At 42.1% G+C, this 20,442-nt stretch overlaps 1 protein-coding gene across 1 annotated transcript; it reads right to left on the bottom strand.

The window, feature by feature from the left end:
* Positions 1-544: 544 nt before the first annotated feature.
* CEP78 (centrosomal protein 78) lies at positions 545-19,734 on the bottom strand. Its single transcript, XM_075205219.1, has 3 exons — positions 19,544-19,734; positions 2,607-2,754; positions 545-1,987 (listed from the first exon to the last, which is right to left on the bottom strand). The coding sequence occupies exons 1-3, from the start codon at positions 19,732-19,734 to the stop codon at positions 1,493-1,495; spliced, it is 834 nt and encodes a 277-aa protein (XP_075061320.1). The 3' UTR covers positions 545-1,492.
* Positions 19,735-20,442: the final 708 nt, after the last annotated feature.

Raw genomic sequence — 20,442 nt, 5'->3', positions numbered from 1 at the left:
GCTTTGAACAGGGCACTGAGATACCTTGCACTGGCCCTGTAGCAACTATAGCATTTGATTTGAATTTGCGGATGACCAAGATGTGCTGTTTTTATTTATTTTTTAATAGAACATTGAACATTGATGCATAAAGCAAGACTCCAATTAAATGAAGAGCTGCTAAAAGGTGTTCTTGTTGCATTGAACTGAATGGAGTCTCTGCCTTTGGACAACAGTGCATATAGGTGCACATGTGTAATGCACATTCTACTGTATATAAAACTGATCCATCCAGGTTAAGAAAATGGGTGAAACTCAAGAAAAATGTGCCATTTGAGTGGTTAAAATAATATATATATATATATATATATATATATATATATATATATATATATATATATATATATATATATATATATATATATGTTATTTTTAAGATGCTCACACAACCTTTTACTCTTTTGTAAATATTTTTCCCATATACATCTTTGCTCAGAATTACTGTTATTTTGTTGCTTGTAAACTAAAATAACTGTTTGACACAAGGAATACAAACCATAGAAAATCACTTTATTTAAGAGCTGCTTAGAAAAATATTACATTAAAAACATAATAAATATATAAAACATTACAGAATGCCCCTCCAATTGTATTTGGAACATGAATGTATTCACAGGAACGCTCTCAACCAGTGTCACACTATTTGCAGAGAACATTATACAAGTATAAGCAGTGGTTGAAGTGTATATGGTGGTATGTCATACCGCCACTTCTCCCAATGCCTTCATTGTAAAACGATCAAGCTCCATTCACATACATTCCCATTACATTTTTCATACCGCCACTTCTAAATTTCTGTATCAACCACTGAGTAGAAGTTCCTATAACAAAACAGCAAAATGTTTCTTGTGTTCAAAATGAGTCCTGATAACTCATTTGTGGAAGATAAAAACAGTCAAAATTGCATAAAATATCGGCAAAGAATGTGCTGTTAAACAAGAATGTAACAATTCCCTACTACTCTGTTTGTTAAAGATGTTATTAATGATTCGAGTTGGGGGATGGCATAGAAGTGAAGTTGTGAGGTACAAGAGGATGTACCAATAAATCCCCTGCTTGAAAACAAGAAACTGAACACATTAAAAGAACCACTTAACCTACACTTATTTGTGAATTTTAATAGTATATGCATAATAATTGCAGGAGGTAATCAGAACTAATTATATTGGAGACAAAGTTGTGATTATTTTCTTATATAAAGCAAACAGCCCGGTAGTAATCCCATTGAAAGACATTAAAGCCAGCCTCTTACCCAACATTTGCAACAACAACACAATGGCTGACAAAAGAAGAGAATATCTTGCCATCAGCTGCATAACTAACAGAAATAGATTGTCAAATATCTCAAGTTTTTCCAACTTTACATATAATAGTGTGAATGTTATCAGTAGCTGTTTTATAGAACTTGTATTTTGGGTTTGTGGTCCTTAAATGCTATTTGATTGAAGCTCTTTTAATATGAACCACTGTGTTTGCTTCCTATAGACTGACTATTATCTGGGATTTCTGATTCTATTACACTGGCATCAGAAAATAGTGATGTTTTGTGACTATGCTCATCTCTTATGTCCTCGGGACAAACTTTGTTTGCCTCTGAAGAGAGACTTCTCTTTGAAGACTGCTGTCGATCCTTTCTGCTAGCTGATTCTTTGGACTTTTTACTTGCACTGCTTTTTTTACTGTGGCTAGAATCTGACGCTGAGCACTCGTTACCAGCTACTTTCTTGTCAAGCAGGTTGGATTTTCGTACACCATCTGCATCTTTGGTATTTTGCTGTTCAGAAGCAATTCTATGTGCCTCTACAGCCTTTATAGGAAGATCAAACCCAGTTTCTCCTTTGCTCTTCTGGCTGGTAGCATAGAAGTCTTCAGATTCACCAGTGGGAGGGCAGGCATTGGATTCTTCTGACAGACCTTTAAGGACACCTGTTTTATCTCTACCGTGAGTCTTAAAAAGAAAAAATACAAACTAAAAGTATAAAATATGAAAAAGATATTACTGTTGGATTATATTTAAGATAGAAGAAAATCGCTTCTAAAGCAACAAAGGAAAATGAAATACAATAATGAAATTAGTAAAGTATATTACACCATTATCTTTAATATGTGTCATCGCTATTTTCCAATATTTATTATCAAAGTCTTTGAAATATGGCTGCTTTATTATAGATCTCTAAGAGAAACAGAGTAACTTAAAAGTGTGTTTTAAATACATGGTCATTCAGAAAAAACACTATTTCACGTTTTAACCTGTTCCTGTCTGCAGTCCATACATTTCACGAGGATAATACTATAATATATATATATATATATATATATATATATATATATATATATATATACATACACACACTTGATTTTCTTTCAGTATAAAATAACCTCTTGTCACAGGTAAAACCGTAAGAAATACACCAGGAAATACAATGTAAGTAAAAAGGATTCTCAATACAGTTGTAAAAATGTAGGGTTTGAATACACAATCATGCTTTTATGTGGGCTTTAAATGAGATTATGAATTAAACAAATATAATGATAAGAAAAAATGTTGTAAACAAGTTTCTAATTACCTGTTCATCTAAATAGGTTCTGTGCTGGTTATGAAATGTCTCAGATGAGGATGGTTGAGCTCTTCCAATTGTAGAAGACATTTGCGGATCCCCTGGCAAGGCAAAGTCTGACTGGTCAATGCCTACCAAACTGGCAAGTTGACCCAACCTGAAAATACAGCAAACCTGCAAACTTTAAAATCTATAATGTAGCACCTTCAACGATTACGATTCATGGATAGAAAAAAACAGTGGCTGAAATAAATTAAGGGTTAATGTGTATTAAATGAGAAACAATGCGCACAACTTTTTTTTAATTTACTATATATATATATATTATATATATATATCTATATATAAATATTTCTATTTTACTATAGGGGTGTGTATAGATAGTCATTTTTGAAAATATATGAAAATGTTAGATCGACTGGTGCAGAACCTAATCCAGTATGTCACAATACTAGGGACGGCATCTGACCATAAAAAGTTAAGTTAAAAGTTTATTGGTTAATGAAATGCTAAAATTTCAAAATGAGGTTATCCCCCCCAAGTCCATAAAATGATTCAGAATATATATAGCAGCTAATGTGCATCTGTCTATAAAATGTAAATTATAACATGGCATTAATAACTGGGTCAAGAAGGCCCTTTGACTAAAGAATCATGGCTTTAAAAGCCATGTTGTTAAAGAAAGCCCTGAGAAAGAATGTCTGGTTGTAGAAGGCGACACTGAGGTTGACTGACCGAGAGATTGGCTAGATCTGTGTACCAGGATCATCCTGGCCAATCAGGGATGATTAATACCCACTCCAATTTTTGGAGCCTATATTGTGGGTGAAAAGTGCGGCTGCCATTTTACCATCATTGCCTGGGACACTGCGCAGCAATGACAAATCTCTCCTCACTCTAAATTGCCAAGGATTCACTTGATCGGCGTCTGATACTTAGGACACAGGTGGTGTTGAGGGAATCCCGCAATGGAAGTAGGTGGAGGGAGAGGGTGAAAAAAATAAAATAAAAAAATGAATGGAAGCAAGTTCAAAAATCACTGTGCACACATTTTGGTTTTCATATAGTGTACTACAGTGGTGCCCACCTGCACCACGGGAGGTTTCTGTCCTCCCTGAGCTCGCCTTAGGAAACCTGTGTACCCAGTCAAACTCCCCACCTGCCACTGTCCTTGGTAGAATAGCAAGACTATTTATGCAAAGAAATAGACATTAGCCCATTTGTAGAGGAGAGTATCTTGATGAAAATTGCAAAACTGAAAGTCAAGGGGGCTAGATGTGATACATCCAGGAATACTAAAAGATTTAAAGGGGTACTGGATAGGCCATTAACTAATAATAATGTCCGCCCATTGCTGAATTAATACACTTGATGCACTTTTGCAATATTTTTAGCTTTTCTGGTGGCGAGGGAGGAATGGTAAAGAAGCATTGTACAAATATAGATTACATCATTGAGCACCATTTTTAAATATATAATTTATAGCAGTTTATATCAATGTTAATGGCACTTATTTATTACGTGAGCTAGTGCTGTAGCTGCTGGTAGTTCTAGGGATGTTAGAAGCTACCAACAAGTTAGGTGACCAATTAATAAATGAGTCTGCATGCCAAATATTCTTTATTGAGTAAATGATCTTGCAAATAATAAGCTACCTTAACAGTAGTGACGTTTTCAAAAGCTTGCAGAAGAATACATGTAGTTCATTGTTTTGCAATTACATGTAAGACTGAGCGTATTAAATTATATTTTTGGAATTTAGTTTAGGACGGCGGTTCCCAAAGTGTGCGCCGAGGCTCCAAGGGGTGCCGCGGCGCTGTCACTGGGGTGCCGTGGGCCAGCCCTAGAAAAAAGAAAGCAAACTTACCAATCCGCACGGCGCTAGGACCCTGCAGCCTCCTCTCTCCCGCAGCTGTCACTGAATATCGACGTCAGTGACAGCTGCGCGAGAGAGGAGGCTACAGGGTCCTAGCACCACGCGGATTGGTAAGTTTCTGTTTGCTTTCTTTTTTTCTATAGCTGGTGCTAGGCGCGGGGCAGAGGAGGAGGGCAGATGGCAGAGGAGGGGGAGAGAGAGCAGAGGAGGAGGGCAGATGGCAGAGGAGGAGGGCAGATGGCAGAGGAGGGAGAGAGAGCAGAGGAGGGGGTCAGATGGCAGAGGAGGGGGAGAGAGAGAGCAGAGGAGGAGAGCAGAGGAGGGGGACAGATGGCAGAGGAGGAGGGCAGATGGCAGAGGAGGGGGACAAATGGCAGAGGAGGAGGGCAGATGGCAGAGGAGGGGGACAGATGGCAGAGGAGGGGGACAGATGGCAGAGGAGGGGGACAGATGGCAGAGGAGGAGGACAGATGGCAGAGGAGGAGGGCAGATGGCAGAGGAGGGGGACAGAGGGCAGCAGAGGGGGACAGAGGGCAGCGGAGGGGGACAGAGGGCAGCGGAGGGGGACAGAGGGCAGAGGAGAGGGACAGTGGGCAGAGGAGGGGGACAGATGGCAGAGGAGGGGGACAGATGGCAGAGGAGGGGGACAGAGGGCAGAGGAGGAGGGCAGAGGAGTAGGGCAGATGGCAGAGGAGGAGGGCAGATGGCAGAGGAGGGTGACAGCGTGAGAGAGGGCAGAGGAGGGTGACAGCGTGAGAGAGGGCAGAGGAGGGTGACAGCGTGAGAGAGGGCAGAGGAGGGTGACAGCGTGAGAGAGGGCAGAGGAGGGTGACAGCGCGAGAGAGGGCAGAGGAGGGGGACAGCGCGAGAGAGGGCAGAGGAGGGGACAACGTGACAGACGGCAGATGAGGGGACAGAGGGCAGAGGGGGCAATGTGAGAGAGGGCAGTGTGCCTGGATGCAGAGGGGGCAGTGTGCCTGGTTGCAGAGGGGGCAGTGTGCCTGGTTGCAGAGGGGGCAGTGTGCCTGGATGCAGAGGGGGCAGTGTGCCTGGATGCAGAGGGGGCAGTGTGCATGGATGCAGAGGGGGCAGAGTGTCTGGATGCAGAGGGGCATTTTTGCATACAACTAAATAAGTATTTCTGTCGTGACCTAAATACTTATTACAATTTTTTGACCCAACTACTTCTAAAACAGGACTGCTCAGTAATTATTTTGGAGGGGTGCCTTGAAAAATTTGGAGACTTTAAGGGTGCCGCGAACTGCAAAAGTTTGGGAACCACTGGTTTAGGATATATCAGAGTAAAGGGATCATGTGTGCAGGACATTTTTTTACTCTAGGAATATTTGCCAATGTTCTGTAAAAGATCATATCTTGTCTTAATAACACACACTTTTCACAAGAGACGTCAAATATTCATTTGAGCAGACTATACAGAGGACAAGATATGCAATGTAAGCTGGCCACCAGGACTGTTGTGCAGCAGAGTTAATGAATAGCATAATTAGGTGGACTGGAAAACAATAAAGTAACAGGCCACTTATTCCTCATATAGATACTGCAGCCAAGCATTACCTGGCAGAGTGCTCATCTGCAACATTAATACAAAGTCCATTCTTATTCCTCAATATTTTCTATTCTCTTTTAACCCAGTTTTCTTTTAAATATATTCCACAATTTTTTTTAGTGATCTCATACTTTAAGATTTGTATGCATTTTATACATTTGGGAAAAATTGCATACACACAAATCACACACACAGGGCCTGATTCAGAGTGGAATTCAGAGTTACTTAAGTAACTTGTGATTGAAAAAGTTGCACACAAGTGTATGCGTGCTGCATTCACAGATGCATCCAAGTCTGAATGAGTAACTGATGCGCCCGCCCTACAACAGACACACCCCTCAGACACTTAGGTTGAACTTGCCAACATACAAAACCTTTTATTTTAGATGTTAGGGACACAATTACTATAAAGCATCATTTAAACTTCTATAACCTAGCTAACACAGCAGGAACAACTTCCTGACATGTGTACAAATAAAATATTTTTTTATGTTTGCTACGACACGCTCTGCAAATCCTAATGGCCTAGCGACAACGAAAGTCTCAAAAAGGGTCTGCAAATAATTCGCAAACCTACAATTACAAGAGGTACACTAGTGCGGGTGTTCTTCATTTGTGATCATTAATATTAGAAAAGTTGTTTAACAAATATTACATAACCACAGTACAAATTGATACAAGAATGTGAATATGCTAGAAGCAAGTGATTAAAACATATTAAAGCACTAAACCAGAGGCAACAACAAAGAATTATTATATCCTTGAAAATATATGAGCTGGGCAAAAGTCAGCCCATTTAGTCTGCCAATTTGATTCCACAAACCTCAGACCTCATGTGATCCTTAGTTTTCTCAGAATTCGAATAGCCTTATGTCTATCCCAAGCATGTTCAAATTTCCCTACCACCTATGTCGAAAGGCTATTCCACCTATCTACTACCCGTTTGGTATAGTAATTCTTCCTTAAATTTTCTCTAAGCCTGCTACCCTTCAGTGTTACTGCATGTCCTATTATTCTAATACTTGTCTTCCTCAGCAGAATGCTTTCCTCCTGTACCTCAATTATAACCCTTGATATAGTTGAAAACTTTTATCATATCCCCAATATCACTTCTCTACTCTAAGCTATACAAACTGAGGTCCTTTAGTCTTTCCTGGTAAAGATTGTGATGTAGAACCTCTGACCACTTTCAATACTGGCCTTCTGGAGATACGACCTTCAGAACTGAACACAGTACTCACTAATGAACTATATAGTGGCATCACCGGCTCTCTTTCAGCTACAAATTCCTCTTCTACGCAACCCAACAATCCATTTGCTCTGATTCACCGTCTGTCAACCTTTAAGTCAACTAGTGACGCCTAGATCTTACCACTTTTATGCAGTTAATACTATATTTTGTCTTTGGCTTTCCGAAACCCAAGTGCATGATTTTCCATTTTTGGCGTTGAACCATAGTTTCCACACACAAAAGTCTTTACTTAAATCTAGATACGCTAAATAACTTTACCCAGTCAAAAATATTAAACAGATTTGTTTGACATGACCGCCCCCTACAGTGAACCCATGCTGTTCTTGTAAGTTGCTAGACTTGAGGTATTCTCCAATTCTTTCTTCCAGCAGTGTATCCATTAATTTCCCCACAACTGATGCCAGGGTCTTTTATAATTCTACATTCGTGGAAGTGAATTAAACTTACTATGTGCATATTTGTTACAGGCCTCTGGGTCTAATGTTAATAGAATTAATCAGTTACTGACATATCCAGCACCAATTTAAAATCTTACAGTAATCTTGTATATATTGCAGCTAGTATCTAGCCCCATTCATTTGTCTGCTTTTAGCTGAGAGTTCTGTCAGTATCCTCTCCTCTGTTAATGGACACGTATTTCAATTTTGTATCAATTTTCCTGCTACATTATGGAGGCACTGTACTATTGTACCTAGTAACACATATGAAAACCAAAAGGTCAGACTATTTTTGTGTGCAAACACAGCTGATATCTTTTCTGCATTCTACAGAGTGCCAACATTAGTGAAATGATTACGTTAATTTAATATGTTTTAATTAATCCTATAATGGCACATATACATATGAATAGAAAATACCATGACAGCAGTGAACCAATCATTAATTGTCAATATATATGTGCAAATACGTCTGACAATGCTATGTACATGGCATTTCTATAAGTCCATGTATTACACATTGTGTAATTAAAGTGTTATATGGGTTTGTGTCGAGACAAATTTCCACAGCCAGCCATGTCTCATCCTTGTTAGGGTCCATCAATACAGACTGCGATTTAATGTGAAGCAATATAAACATATCCTGAATGAAACAATCAAAAGAGTTGTTAAACTACTCCATAAAGATGATATGCAAATTAGCCACTCATGTTCAGGAGAAGCAATAAAAGGAAATGCCAAGTGCACACAGCAATCAAGAAACAATTAGGGTGCAGTGCCAGGAGCCCTGTAAACCTCTTGTCATGCAAAAGCACACCTACAAAATTATACAATTGTATCTGCATTAGTGACAGAACCCAGCATTTACAATGCTTAGTATGTATATGTATAAGAAGCACATGGAAACTGACTTGCAGTAGGTGATACATACCAGCATACAAGCACTAATGTGCCAATACCCTAGCTCTTCACAAGGTTTTAGTAGGACAGCATATGCAGCGGCTTGCAAAAATATTCATATTTGTCTGTATTACAAATTACACTTACACAGATGGTTCCAGACAGTAATCCCTTAAAGCAGTGGTTCCCAAACTTTCTCAGTTCAAGGCACCCTTAGGGTCACCATAATTTTTCCAAGGCACCCCTAAGCCAAAATAATTACCAGGTAGTCCCGTTTTTTAAGTAGTTGGGTCAAAATGACGTAAGATGTATTTAGACCCCTTCACCATTACATTGTGCCCCATCATCATATCACTGCCCCTCTTCACCATCTCTCACCCTGTGTCCTCCCCTCATCGCCATCTCACACACTCTGTCCCCTCTTCATCAGCTCTCACTCTGTCCCCCTCTTCATCAGCTCTCACTCTGTCCCCCTCTTCATCAGCTCTCACTATGTCCCCCTCTTTATCAGCTCTCACTTTGTCCCCCTCTTCATCAGCTCTCACAATGTCCCTCCTTCAGCGTCTCTCTGCCCCCCTCCTTCAGCGTTTCTCTCTGCCCCCCTCCTTCAGCTTCTCTCTTTGTCCCCCTCCTTCAGCGTCTCTCTCTCTCTGTCCCCCTCCTTCAGCGTCTCTCTCTCTGTCCCCCTCCTTGAGCGTCGCTCTCTCTCTGTCCCCCTCCGTGAGCGTCGCTCTCTGTCCCCCTCCTTCAGCGTCTCTCTCTCTGTCCCCCTCCTTGAGCGTCGCTCTCTCTGTCCCCCTCCGTGAGCGTCGCTCTCTGTCCCCCTCCTTCAGCGTCGCTCTCTGTCCCCCTCCTTCAGAATATGCCCCTAAATGTCAATGGTGCTTCCTATTATGTTCTCAATGGCACAATAGTGCAATCAGCACGTTTGAGCAAGCAAGCTATTCTTAAGCAGGTATTAAAATTGTCCTGTCGGATGACGGTTTTGATGGCGGTTTGGACCACTAAACCGTGGGCGAGGTGTGGCAGTTTCAAACCGCCACCAAACTCGATTCTTAGTATAAAGTAAAATATAGAGAACTGCACTTGTTGAGTCTGAAACTGGACAGGGGATGAAATATGGCAAATAGATGCTCGTCCAGCAAATACGCCACAGAAGGTGGCTTCCGCCATCCTCGCTTGGTGGGGGACACGGAAAGAGTGCTGGTTGGGGTAACTGATCGTCGCCTCTCTTCCTCTCTGATTACCTCCTCTCACGCACGTATCCAAGACTTCTCCCGCGGCGCTCCCCTCCATTGGAACAAGCTCCCCCGCTCCATCAGAACTTCCCCATATCTGTCCTCTTTCAAACGAACATTAAAAACCCACCTTTTCCTTAAAGCCTTCCAGTCTCATGCCTAAACTCCCACCGGTCGGCTACCTCTCTTTCTCATCCCTTCTTCCCCTTCCTCGACTCCGTCTCCATTTCTCCCGTCTCTACGTCTCATCCATGTGTCTGTCTGTCTTCCCCTCCCTTTAGATTGTTCGCTCCTTTGAGCAGGGCTCTCCTACCTCCTGTTTCCATCACTTTTAACTGCGCTCTCCAGCTACTCTGCTCACCGCCTCTCGGTCCCTCTGCCCTCTGTCTCCTCTCGCTTCTCTCCGCTCCCCTCACTGACTCTCAACCTGTCATCTGTGCCCACCCTCTTGGGCCATAGTTACCTGCCTATACTTACTTTTCCCCTCACTCCCTCTCTTTCATGCTGTGCCTGAGCCCCCAGAGTTATAGTGCTTACTGTTACTTGTACTGTGCTGCTTCACCTTGTACTGTGCCATTGTTTGTCCCTGTACGGCGCTACGGATACTTTGTGGCGCCCTATAAATAAAAATTAATAATAATAAAAATAATAATAACTTATAAGGGTATATTTTGTTGATGACTCTTAAGTGCACAAATAAATTGCTCAGAGAGGTCATCTTAACTCTTATTTCTAAAGATCTTTATCTATAATTGTTGCTAATCCAGATTTAATGGGTCATGTGGATTTGGACACAAAGTGCGGTTTCCTGTGTATAATACGCTTTTTACTCCTGCGCATGTGCACGTGTTACGGTTGTGGCAATATGAAGACTGAACCGCATCTTGCCCTTAAAACCGCTCGAGGCTCATTATGATTGAAAAGGAGGAAGTGGAAAGGAAGCCGTCTGTAAGCATAAGCAAAATACGTTATGGGCGTGTTGGAGCAAAATACGACTTTTTACAGTATAATTGGCATATTTTCCACACAATTTTTTTCAACAAATCTTTAGTTATATATACAAAGAATAATGGCAATTATGACAGACAAATAATCTGGCAAAAGAACATCCCCTACGGCTGAACGTGAATTTCTACAATCGAGGTATTAAAACTGACCCTAGCTATTTGTGAGTTAGGCAGGGAGAATAATATACTAAGATCATCAGGACCACAGCCCTTCCAGTGGACCAGATACTGCAGATCTCTCCTGGATCTGCAGGAGTCAGTGATTGATTGAATAATATGGTTATACTTTCATCCCTTATCAGTAACATGAGGTCAGAGCCTATTATGACCTCAGATCAGGTGACATAGTTCCCATGGAGACGATTATGAAGAAATGATCATGAGACTGTATATAAAGGACCAGAAACTGCTGCAGTCAGAATCAGGATGTCAGTTGGGAGGGTAACGCCGAGGATCACCGATACCAGCGAAGAGATAGATTCAGGGTTGCTCAAGTAACTTGTTCTTTTAACAGTTACTGCGTGGGATCCCCTGCTCTCTTCGAATGTTGCAGGATTGTGTGAGCCCTATAGGCAAGATCCAATCACATTCCAGTTCTAATATATGGATGTTATTCTGTAGAGGTAAGTGAGAAGCATTTTGTATCTTGTATAGGCTCCCTTCCTTCTGTGTAAATTAATCAATTTGTAAGCCCTAGTGGGCAGGATTGATCTCATTAGATTGTAAGCTCCATTGAGCAGGGCTCCCTCCCCTGTTCTGTGTAAATGAATCAAATTGTAAGCCCTAGTGGGCAGGATTCATCTCATTAGATTGTAAGCTCCTAGGAGCAGGGCTCCCTCCCCTGTTCTGTGTAAATGAATCAAATTGTAAGCCCTAGTGGGCAGGATTCATCTCATTAGATTGTAAGCTCCTAGGAGCAGGGCTCCCTCCCCTGTTCTGTGTAAATGAATCAAATTGTAAGCCCTAGTGGGCAGGATTCATCTCATTAGATTGTAAGCTCCTGGGAGCAGGGCTCCCTCCCCTGTTCTGTGTAAATGAATCAAATTGTAAGCCCTAGTGGGCAGGATTCATCTCATTAGATTGTAAGCTCCTTTGAGCAGGGCTCCCTCCCCTTTTCTGTGTAAATGAATCAAATTGTAAGCCCTAGTGGGCAGGATTCATCTCATTAGATTGTAAGCTCCTAGGAGCAGGGCTCCCTCCCCTGTTCTGTGTAAATGAATCAAATTGTAAGCCCTAGTGGGCAGAATTCATCTCATTAGATTGTAAGCTCCTAGGAGCAGGGCTCCCTCCCCTGTTCTGTGTAAATGAATCAAATTGTAAGCCCTAGTGGGCAGGATTCATCTCATTAGATTGTAAGCTCCTGGGAGCAGGGCTCCCTCCCCTGTTCTGTGTAAATGAATCAAATTGTAAGCCCTAGTGGGCAGGATTCATCTCATTAGATTGTAAGCTGCTAGGAGCAGGGCTCCCTCACCTGTTCTGTGTAAATGAATCAAATTGTAAGCCCTAGTGGGCAGGATTCATCTCATTAGATTGTAAGCTCCTAGGAGCAGGGCTCCCTCCCCTGTTCTGTGTAAATGAATCAAATTGTAAGCCCTAGTGGGCAGGATTCATCTCATTAGATTGTAAGCTCCTAGGAGCAGGGCACCCTCTCTTTTATTTCTCTACAGAGCTATATATGATCCAGGATGAATATTGATTGCCATACATGGAGTCAGGAAGAATTTTTTTTTCCCTCTTTGAGAAAAATTAAATGTCTCTGAGGGGTTTTTTGTCTTCCTCTGGATCTATAAGAAGAAAAACTGAAGCCAGATCACCGAGAGCTAAAACAGGACCGGAACAATGGACATTATTACCAGAAATACTGGTGAATTTCACCTGTATGGATCAACAAACATTCCAACTTTACACGTTATCTCTGCAGCCCCTTAATGCCCAGAGGGAAGGGCAGTCCTCGCAGCCATGGTTCCCCAGAGGTTTCCTCCACAGGGGGGTTTTTCCTCTCCTGAGTGCTGAAGGATGACTCTTCGTGAGTCCAGGGGTATCCGTTATAATGGTTCTCTTATAGAACAAGTGTGTAAAAGACATAGGACAGTGTTAAAACATATGTTCCTATTTTATGCAGAATAACAAATGTATGTTTTAATTTGAAATAAAACATTAGCAATATTTCAATTGCATTTCTGAATATTGTTAAATAAAATTTTTTTTTTGAAAATAAACTCTGTGTGATTCTTGTTTAAATTAAGCTGCACACACTCAAACACAATTATCAAATTAGGTATAACTAGGTAACTGGTTGGTTATCAATGGAATTCGGGGAGAATGGGGAGGAGATGACTGAGAGGACGAATAGGGCTCTGGTCCCATCAGAGCCTGATTTTGGGGAGAGTGACTGGGAGAACGAATAGCTTCCTGCTGGTCTGCATGGTCACCCCCCATAAGCCAAGACTAGGGGGTGCCCATAAGAAGCACACGCACTGGGGCCTTGGAGTCCTATTGGAGGCCCTGAGTACCACAGATACAGACTGCCATCTGATATCCCCCTAGCCAAGACTAGGGGGTGCCCATAAGGAGCACACGCACTGGGGCCTTGGAGTCCTATTGGAGGCCCTGAGTACCACAGATACAGACGGCCATCTGATATCCCCCTAGCCAAGACTAGGGGGTGCCCATAAGAAGCACACGCACAGGGGCCCTGGAGTCCTATTGGAGGCCCTGAGTACCACGGATACAGACTGCCAGCTGATATACGGAGGAAGTTTGTTTATAACCAATCAGTGGTTCAGCAGGACATGAGCTGTCCCCATGCCGCAATACTCTTTGGTGCTATCTCATGTTAGGAATTCTGGGAAAGTGGTTTATTTTGCAAAAATACCAGAAGGAAATAAGAATGGAAGGAAGGATCACATGACTACTAGTTAATCATTATGAATACAGGTACAGTTAAGGGTTATTTTATTTGGAAACCATTAACTAGATAATAAATAAAATCAGAAATGAAGACTAAATAATTGCTGCTATTTGGTGATAATGTCATGCACACAGACATGATCAGAAAGTGTCTCCTGCAGTTACTGTGAGGCGCTCTGCTTCACAACTGTCAGGAGGAGAGGAATGCCAAGGGTAGAAACTGGAAAGACTGGGGTCTATTTATAATTTAGTATATTTTAAGGCAAAGTGCTTCAAAATATAGAAAAAATCCCTTCTTCAGAAAGCATAGTCCCATGTATTTTGGATAATAGATCTCATAGCGGTAGTGTAAAATAATGTAATGGTGATAGGTGATTTCTCAGCCTCTTGGTCACACAATGGGTAATTCCACTCCTACAGACATTGGCTAATTAATAACAGTAATATATATTTACATAAAATGGTGTGTATGACATACATACATAAATACGTAAAGGTTGTAATGGGACTTTTCCAGAAAAAAACAGCTTAGTGCAGTGGTTCCCAAACTTTCTCAGTTCGAGGCACCCTTAGGGTCACCATAATTTTTCCAAGGCACCCCCAAGCAAAAATAATTACCGGGTAGTCCAGTTTTTTAAGTAGTTGGGTCAAAATGACGTAAGATGTATTTAGACCCCTTCATCATATCACTGCCCCTCTTCGCCATCTCACACCCTGTGTCCCCCTCTTCATCAGCTCTCATTATGTCCCTCCTTCAGCGTCTCTCTCTGTCCTCCCCTTCAGCGTCTCTCTGTCCCCCCCCATTCAGCGTCTCTCTGTCCCCCCCATTCAGCGTCTCTCTCTGCCCCCCCCCTCCTTCAGCGTCTCTCTCTGCCCCCCCCCCTCCTTCAGCGTCTCTCTCTCTGTCCCCCCCTCCTTCAGCGTCTCTCTGTCCCCACCCTTCAGCGGCTCTCTGTCCCCCCATTCAGCGTCTCTCTTTGTCCCTCTCCTTTAGCGTCTCTCTCTGTCCCCCTCCTTCAGCGTCGCTCTCTGTCCCCCTCCTACAGCGTCTCTCTCTGCCCCCACTCCTTCAGCGTCTCTCTGCCCCCCACTCCTTCAGCGTCTCTCTCTGCCCCCCACTCCTTCAGCGTCTCTCTCTGCCCCCCACTCCTTCAGCGTCTCTCTGTCCCACTCCTTCAGCGTCTCTCTCTGTCCCACCATTCAGCGTCTCTCTCTGTCCCACTCCTTCAGCGTCTCTCTCTGTCCCACTCCTTCAGCGTCTCTCTCTGTCCCACTCCTTCAGCGTCTCTCTCTGTCCCACTCCTTCAGCGTCTCTCTCTGTCCCACTCCTACAGCGTCTCTCTCTGTCCCACTCCTACAGCGTCTCTCTCTGCCCCCACCCCCCCTTCAGCGTCTCTTTCTGCCCCCCCACCCCCCCTTCAGCGTCTCTCTCTGCCCCCCACCCCCCCTTCAGCATCTCTCTCTGCCCCCACCCCCTCTTCAGCATCTCTCTCTGCCCCCCACCCCCCCTTCAGCATCTCTCTCTGTCCCCCACCCCCCCTTCAGCATCTCTCTCTGCCCCCCACCCCCCCTTCAGCATCTCTCTCTGTCCCCCACCCCCCCTTCAGCATCTCTCTCTGCCCCCACCCCCCCTTCAGCATCTCTTTCTGCCCCCCACCCCCCCTTCAGCGTCTCTCTCTGCCCCCCACCCCCCCTTCAGCATCTCTCTCTGCCCCCACCCCCTCTTCAGCATCTCTCTCTGCCCCCCACCCCCCCTTAAGCATCTCTCTCTGTCCCCCACCCCCCCTTCAGCATCTCTCTCTGTCCCCCACCCCCCCTTCAGCATCTCTCTCTGCCCCCCACCCCCCTTCAGCATCTCTCTCTGTCCCCCACCCCCCCTTCAGCATCTCTCTCCCCCTTAACTCTCCTTTCCTTTAATTACCTTCTTTCTTCATGTTCCGCTGTCTTCTGTCCTGATGTCCTCTTTGCTGCCGCTCCTCACTGACACTGTTGGACGTGATCACGTCACGCCCGCAGTCAGTAAAAACAGCGAGGAGGAGTATCCGGCGCTGGATGGGTAAGTTTGTTTTTTTTTTCTTCTTTTTTTGGAGTGCGATCGTGGCACCCCTGTGACAGCGCCGCGGCACCCCAGGGAGCCGTGGCACACACTTTGGGAACCGCTGCCTTAGAGTCTTGAAACAAATACTAATAAAAATTAGGAGTTTGAAAATGTACTTTGTTTTCAAACTTAAAAATGCTACTAGCATAAGTATTCACCCCCTGTGATTGCTACTAGCATAAGTATTCATCCCCCTGTGATGTGTGAACTCAAAGTTTACATAGATGAAAGATATTGCCCTAGCAATTGGTTTTCAATTAGCTTCTACCTGTGAATCATTAAAAAAGGTTAGCTTTCATGGATAAAAAAGACCCCTTAATTCAAATAACATTGGTTATCATCATCATCATCAAAAACATATTATACTTTAAATCTGAAGGTAAATGAAGACCAAAGATCATTCTAAGAAAATTAAAGATAACGTTAGAGACACGATATAATATAAGAGAAGGCTACAAAATAATATCCATGTTCTTGGATATTCCAGTGAGCACTGTTAGATCAAGTCCAAAGGTGACTGAAGAATATTAAGATGAATAAAGTTCCAGGTCCAGATGGCATACACCCAAGGGTCCTTATGGAGTTAAACTCGGAAATAGCTAGACCGCTATTCTTAATTTTCAGAGATTCAATCTCATCAGGCTCAGTACCAAGGGATTGGCGAATAGCAGATGTGGTGCCGTTGTTTAAAAAGGGGACGAGATCACAACCAGAGAATTATAGACCTGTAAGCCTGACATCAATAGTGGGGAAACTACTGGAAGGTATTTTAAGGGACAGTATTCAGGATTACTTGGTACGCAATAAAATTATTAGTGGGAATCAACATGGATTTGTGAGGGATAGGTCATGTCAAACTAATCTAATTAGTTTCTACGAGGAAGTTAGTGGGAACTTAGACCAGGGCAGGACAGTAGATGTGGTCTACTTAGATTTTGCAAAGGCCTTTGATACAGTACCACACAAGAGGTTGGTTTACAAAATAAGGGAACTGGGTCTAGGAATCAAAATTTGTACTTGGATTGAAAACTGGTTAGAGAATAGGGAACAGAGAGTTGTGATAAATGGAACATTTTCTAATTGGTCAAAAGTCTTAAATGGAGTACCTCAAGGTTCCGTGCTGGGACCACTCCTTTTTAATATATTTATTAATGACCTTGGTGATGGTTTAGAGAGTAAAGTTTCTATTTTTGCAGATGACACTAAACTCTGTAAGGTAATAAAATCAGAGCAAGATGTAGCTTCTCTACAGAGGGACTTAAATAAACTGGAGGATTGGGCGGCCAAATGGAATATGAGGTTTAACACAGATAAATGTAAGGTTATGCATTCAGGGATCAAAAACAAGAACGCAATCTATAAATTAAATGGAATTAATTTCGGAGAATCTATATTGGAAAAGGATTTGGGAGTGCTCGTAGACAGTAGACTTAGCAATAGTGCTCAATGTCAAGCAGCAGCTGCAAGGGCAAACAAAGTATTGGCATGCATAAAAAGGGGCATAGATGCAAGGGAACAGTGTAATTTTGCCACTGTATAAATCATTGTTAAGACCTCATCTTGAATATGCAGTACAGTTCTGGGCACTACTCTATAAAAAAGATAATTTGGAACTAGAAAGGGTTCAGAGAAGGGCGACAAAATTGATAAAGGGTATGGAGTCATTAAGTTATGAGGAAAGGTTAGCCAGTTTAGGCATGTTTACTTTAGAAAAGAGGCGTCTAAGGGGAGATATGATTACTATGTACAAATACATTAGGGGTCAATACAAAGAGCTTTCATGGGAACTTTTTACCCCAAGGACCATACACAGGATACGTGGTCATCCCCTAAGGTTAGAGGAGAGGAAATTTCACAACCAGCAAAGGAAGGGGTTCTTTACAGTAAGGGCAGTCAAGATATGGAATTCATTGCCAGGAAAAGTTGTGATGGCAGATTCAATAGATATGTTTAAGAAAGGGTTAGACAAATTTTTAGCGGAAAGGTGTATCCAGGGATACGACCGTTAATTTGAAGGATAGTAGTGGATATAGGGTAAAAATAGGACTGCAATATTGAGTCTGGAGGGATTTTCACAATTGAAACAGATTGGCGGTTGCTTACTCTGGATTAATTTCAAATATAAGTGCAGGATCGCAGGAGATCCAAAATAGGTTGAACTTGATGGACTGGTGTCTTTTTTCAACCTCATCAACTATGTTACTATGTTACTATGTAAGTGTGAGGAAATGGAAGCTGCATCATACTATCCAGACACTGCCTAGACAAGGCTCTCCCTTACAATTCAGCATCAGAGCACGTAGAAGACTTATAAGGGAAGTAACAGAGAGGCCAAATATTACTTTGAAGGAGCTACAGAGATCAGTGGCTGAGACTGAAGTGAAAGTGACCCAGTTATCAATATCAAGAGCTCTGCCTACAACTGGTCTGTATGATAGGATGGCTAGAAAGAAGTAGTTTGAAAAGTGGAGATGTTGTCTATAACAACCAATCAGATTCTAGCTGTCATTTTGTATAATTTATTAAACAAATGATAACTGGAATCTGATTGGTTGCTATAGGCAACATCTCCACATTTTCAAACCTGCAGTTTAGTAAATATACCCCATGCAGTTTGCCAGAAAGCATCAGACTGACCCAGCTAAAATGTGGAATAAGGTTGTGTGGACAGAAGAGACAAAAATGAAGCTTTCTGGCCACAAATCAAAACATTATGTGTGTCTCAAACCTAACACTGTTCATTCTACGGCAAACACCATCCCAACAGAGAAGTATGGGGCTGTAGCATCATTTGTGGGGTGCTTTTCCTCAGTGGGGACTGAGCGTCTTGTTAAAATTGAAGGACGGATGGTGCAAAATACCATGAGACAAACTGATTTGGTCTGCTTGAAAACGAAATCCCAAGCACAAGGCAAAAGCAACACAGGTGAGGTTAAACAACAAACTGGTGAATGTTTTACAATGGCCAAATCAAAGTCCAGAGGGTAAATGTATCAAATAGCCAATATACGGTGGCTTTTTATGGTAAATTTAAAGCAGCAATGGTTTTTAAAGGCAAAACTTGCCTTTAAAGCTATTGCCACTTTAAATACATTTACCCCCAGATCTCAATCTAATTGAGAAACTGTACTACTATTTGCAAATTTTAGTCCACAAGAATCCTCCAACCAACCTGAACAGCTTGGAGTAAACCTGAATTGGCAAAATTCCCTCCCAAACAGTGCGCAAACCTGGTAGAATCTTACCCCAACAGTTTTAAAGCGGTTATTGCAAGTGGTTTTATCAAGTGATAGTCTGCAGGGCTTGAATACTTCCAATCATGTTTCAGTTTTTGTTGTTTAAAAAAAGTTTTTGTTGTTTAAAAAAAAATAAAAAATCTGCATAAAAATAATGAATTTTGAGTTTCAAAATTTTCTTCAAAAGCCTACTGGTTCGCAATAAAAATACTGTCTGGGACAATCTGTGTAAGTGTTATTTGTAATGCAGCAGATCTGTCCACTTTGTATGGGGTTTGAGTACTTATCTTATGTAAGTCACTGGATGTGCCATTTTGACCCTCAGTGAACACCTTGACTAGAACTTTAAAAATGACCTGCAAACAAAAACACACAAAGAGAGGGCAAAAATATGTTCCGCATTTAAACCTGCCTTTAGGATTTACCCTGCGTCTTTTAAAAGATCCAGGAAAGCGTGGAATTTACTGAAGGATTTTTCAATGCTGTCAAGAACTCCTTCATCCTCCAATAGTGCAGAAGTCACCGTTCGGGTTTCAAGTGTTTCAGAAAGCGTCCGATTGATATGCCTTAGGCGCGCATTTTCAACTTCTAGCTGAAACGGAGTGAGATTGGACATAATAAAAGTTAAAAAAAATGATAACTTGTTATTTATTATGAAACATTTACTAGAAAGGTTGCAGTAATAAATAAGGTTTTGCAATTTATTTTTATTTACTCTTTAATTCCCAAAATACAGCCACCAACCCGTCCCCTACAAAAAAAAACCTAACCGATGAAAACAAATTTACCTGCGTATAAATAAATCATGCTAACCCTAATGCAGGTTCCAGGCACTCTGTGTGATCCGTACACATGCTTTGTGTACCGTTATCTGATCTAACACAGGTTCAGCAGCATGAGAATACTATAATGAGCCTCAAAATAGGGAACCTTGCTGCAGCTTTCAGAGAGAACACAGGCCGAGGGATCAACACAGAAAAGCAATGCTTTGTTTTCCAGCATTAATCTGTCACCCTGCATTCGCTCCTCTAAGCAAGCAAGCGTCTTTGAGCAATTCTGTAGGTTTGAACATTATTATTGATAATTTTTTACCATTATTAAGGTCATTTACTAACAGCAGGATATACAAATGTATTTAATTTGCCACTTTGTGTATTCACCACAACATTGGTGTACTCCCCCCACTCTGCTTTGTACAGTGTAAGGAGACTTTGTGCAACATTTGTGGAACTGTGTATTCAACAAGGAAACATGCATGGTGAAGAGAGCAAAAACATCACTTCAAGACCTATCTACTATCACTTTAGGACCATGCCCTTAAGTA

Source organism: Mixophyes fleayi, chromosome 1 (assembly GCF_038048845.1).
Source record: "Mixophyes fleayi isolate aMixFle1 chromosome 1, aMixFle1.hap1, whole genome shotgun sequence".
Lineage (NCBI taxonomy): Eukaryota > Metazoa > Chordata > Amphibia > Anura > Limnodynastidae > Mixophyes > Mixophyes fleayi.
Note: the sequence above shows the minus strand (reverse complement) of the source record. Positions and strands in the feature narration are given on the sequence as shown.

What these genes read in the sequence shown, in the direction of transcription:
- CEP78 (XM_075205219.1), bottom strand. Translation starts at nt 19,734, where the DNA reads ATGTCCAATCTCACTCCGTTTCAGCTAGAAGTTGAAAATGCGCGCCTA. An exon ending in GATCTTTTAAAAGACGCAGG is followed by an intron (nt 2,755 to 19,543) that starts GTAAATCCTAAA and finishes CTGTATTTTCAG; the next exon opens with GTTGGGTCAACTTGCCAGTT. An exon ending in GAACCTATTTAGATGAACAG is followed by an intron (nt 1,988 to 2,606) that starts GTAATTAGAAAC and finishes TTTCTTTTTAAG; the next exon opens with ACTCACGGTAGAGATAAAAC.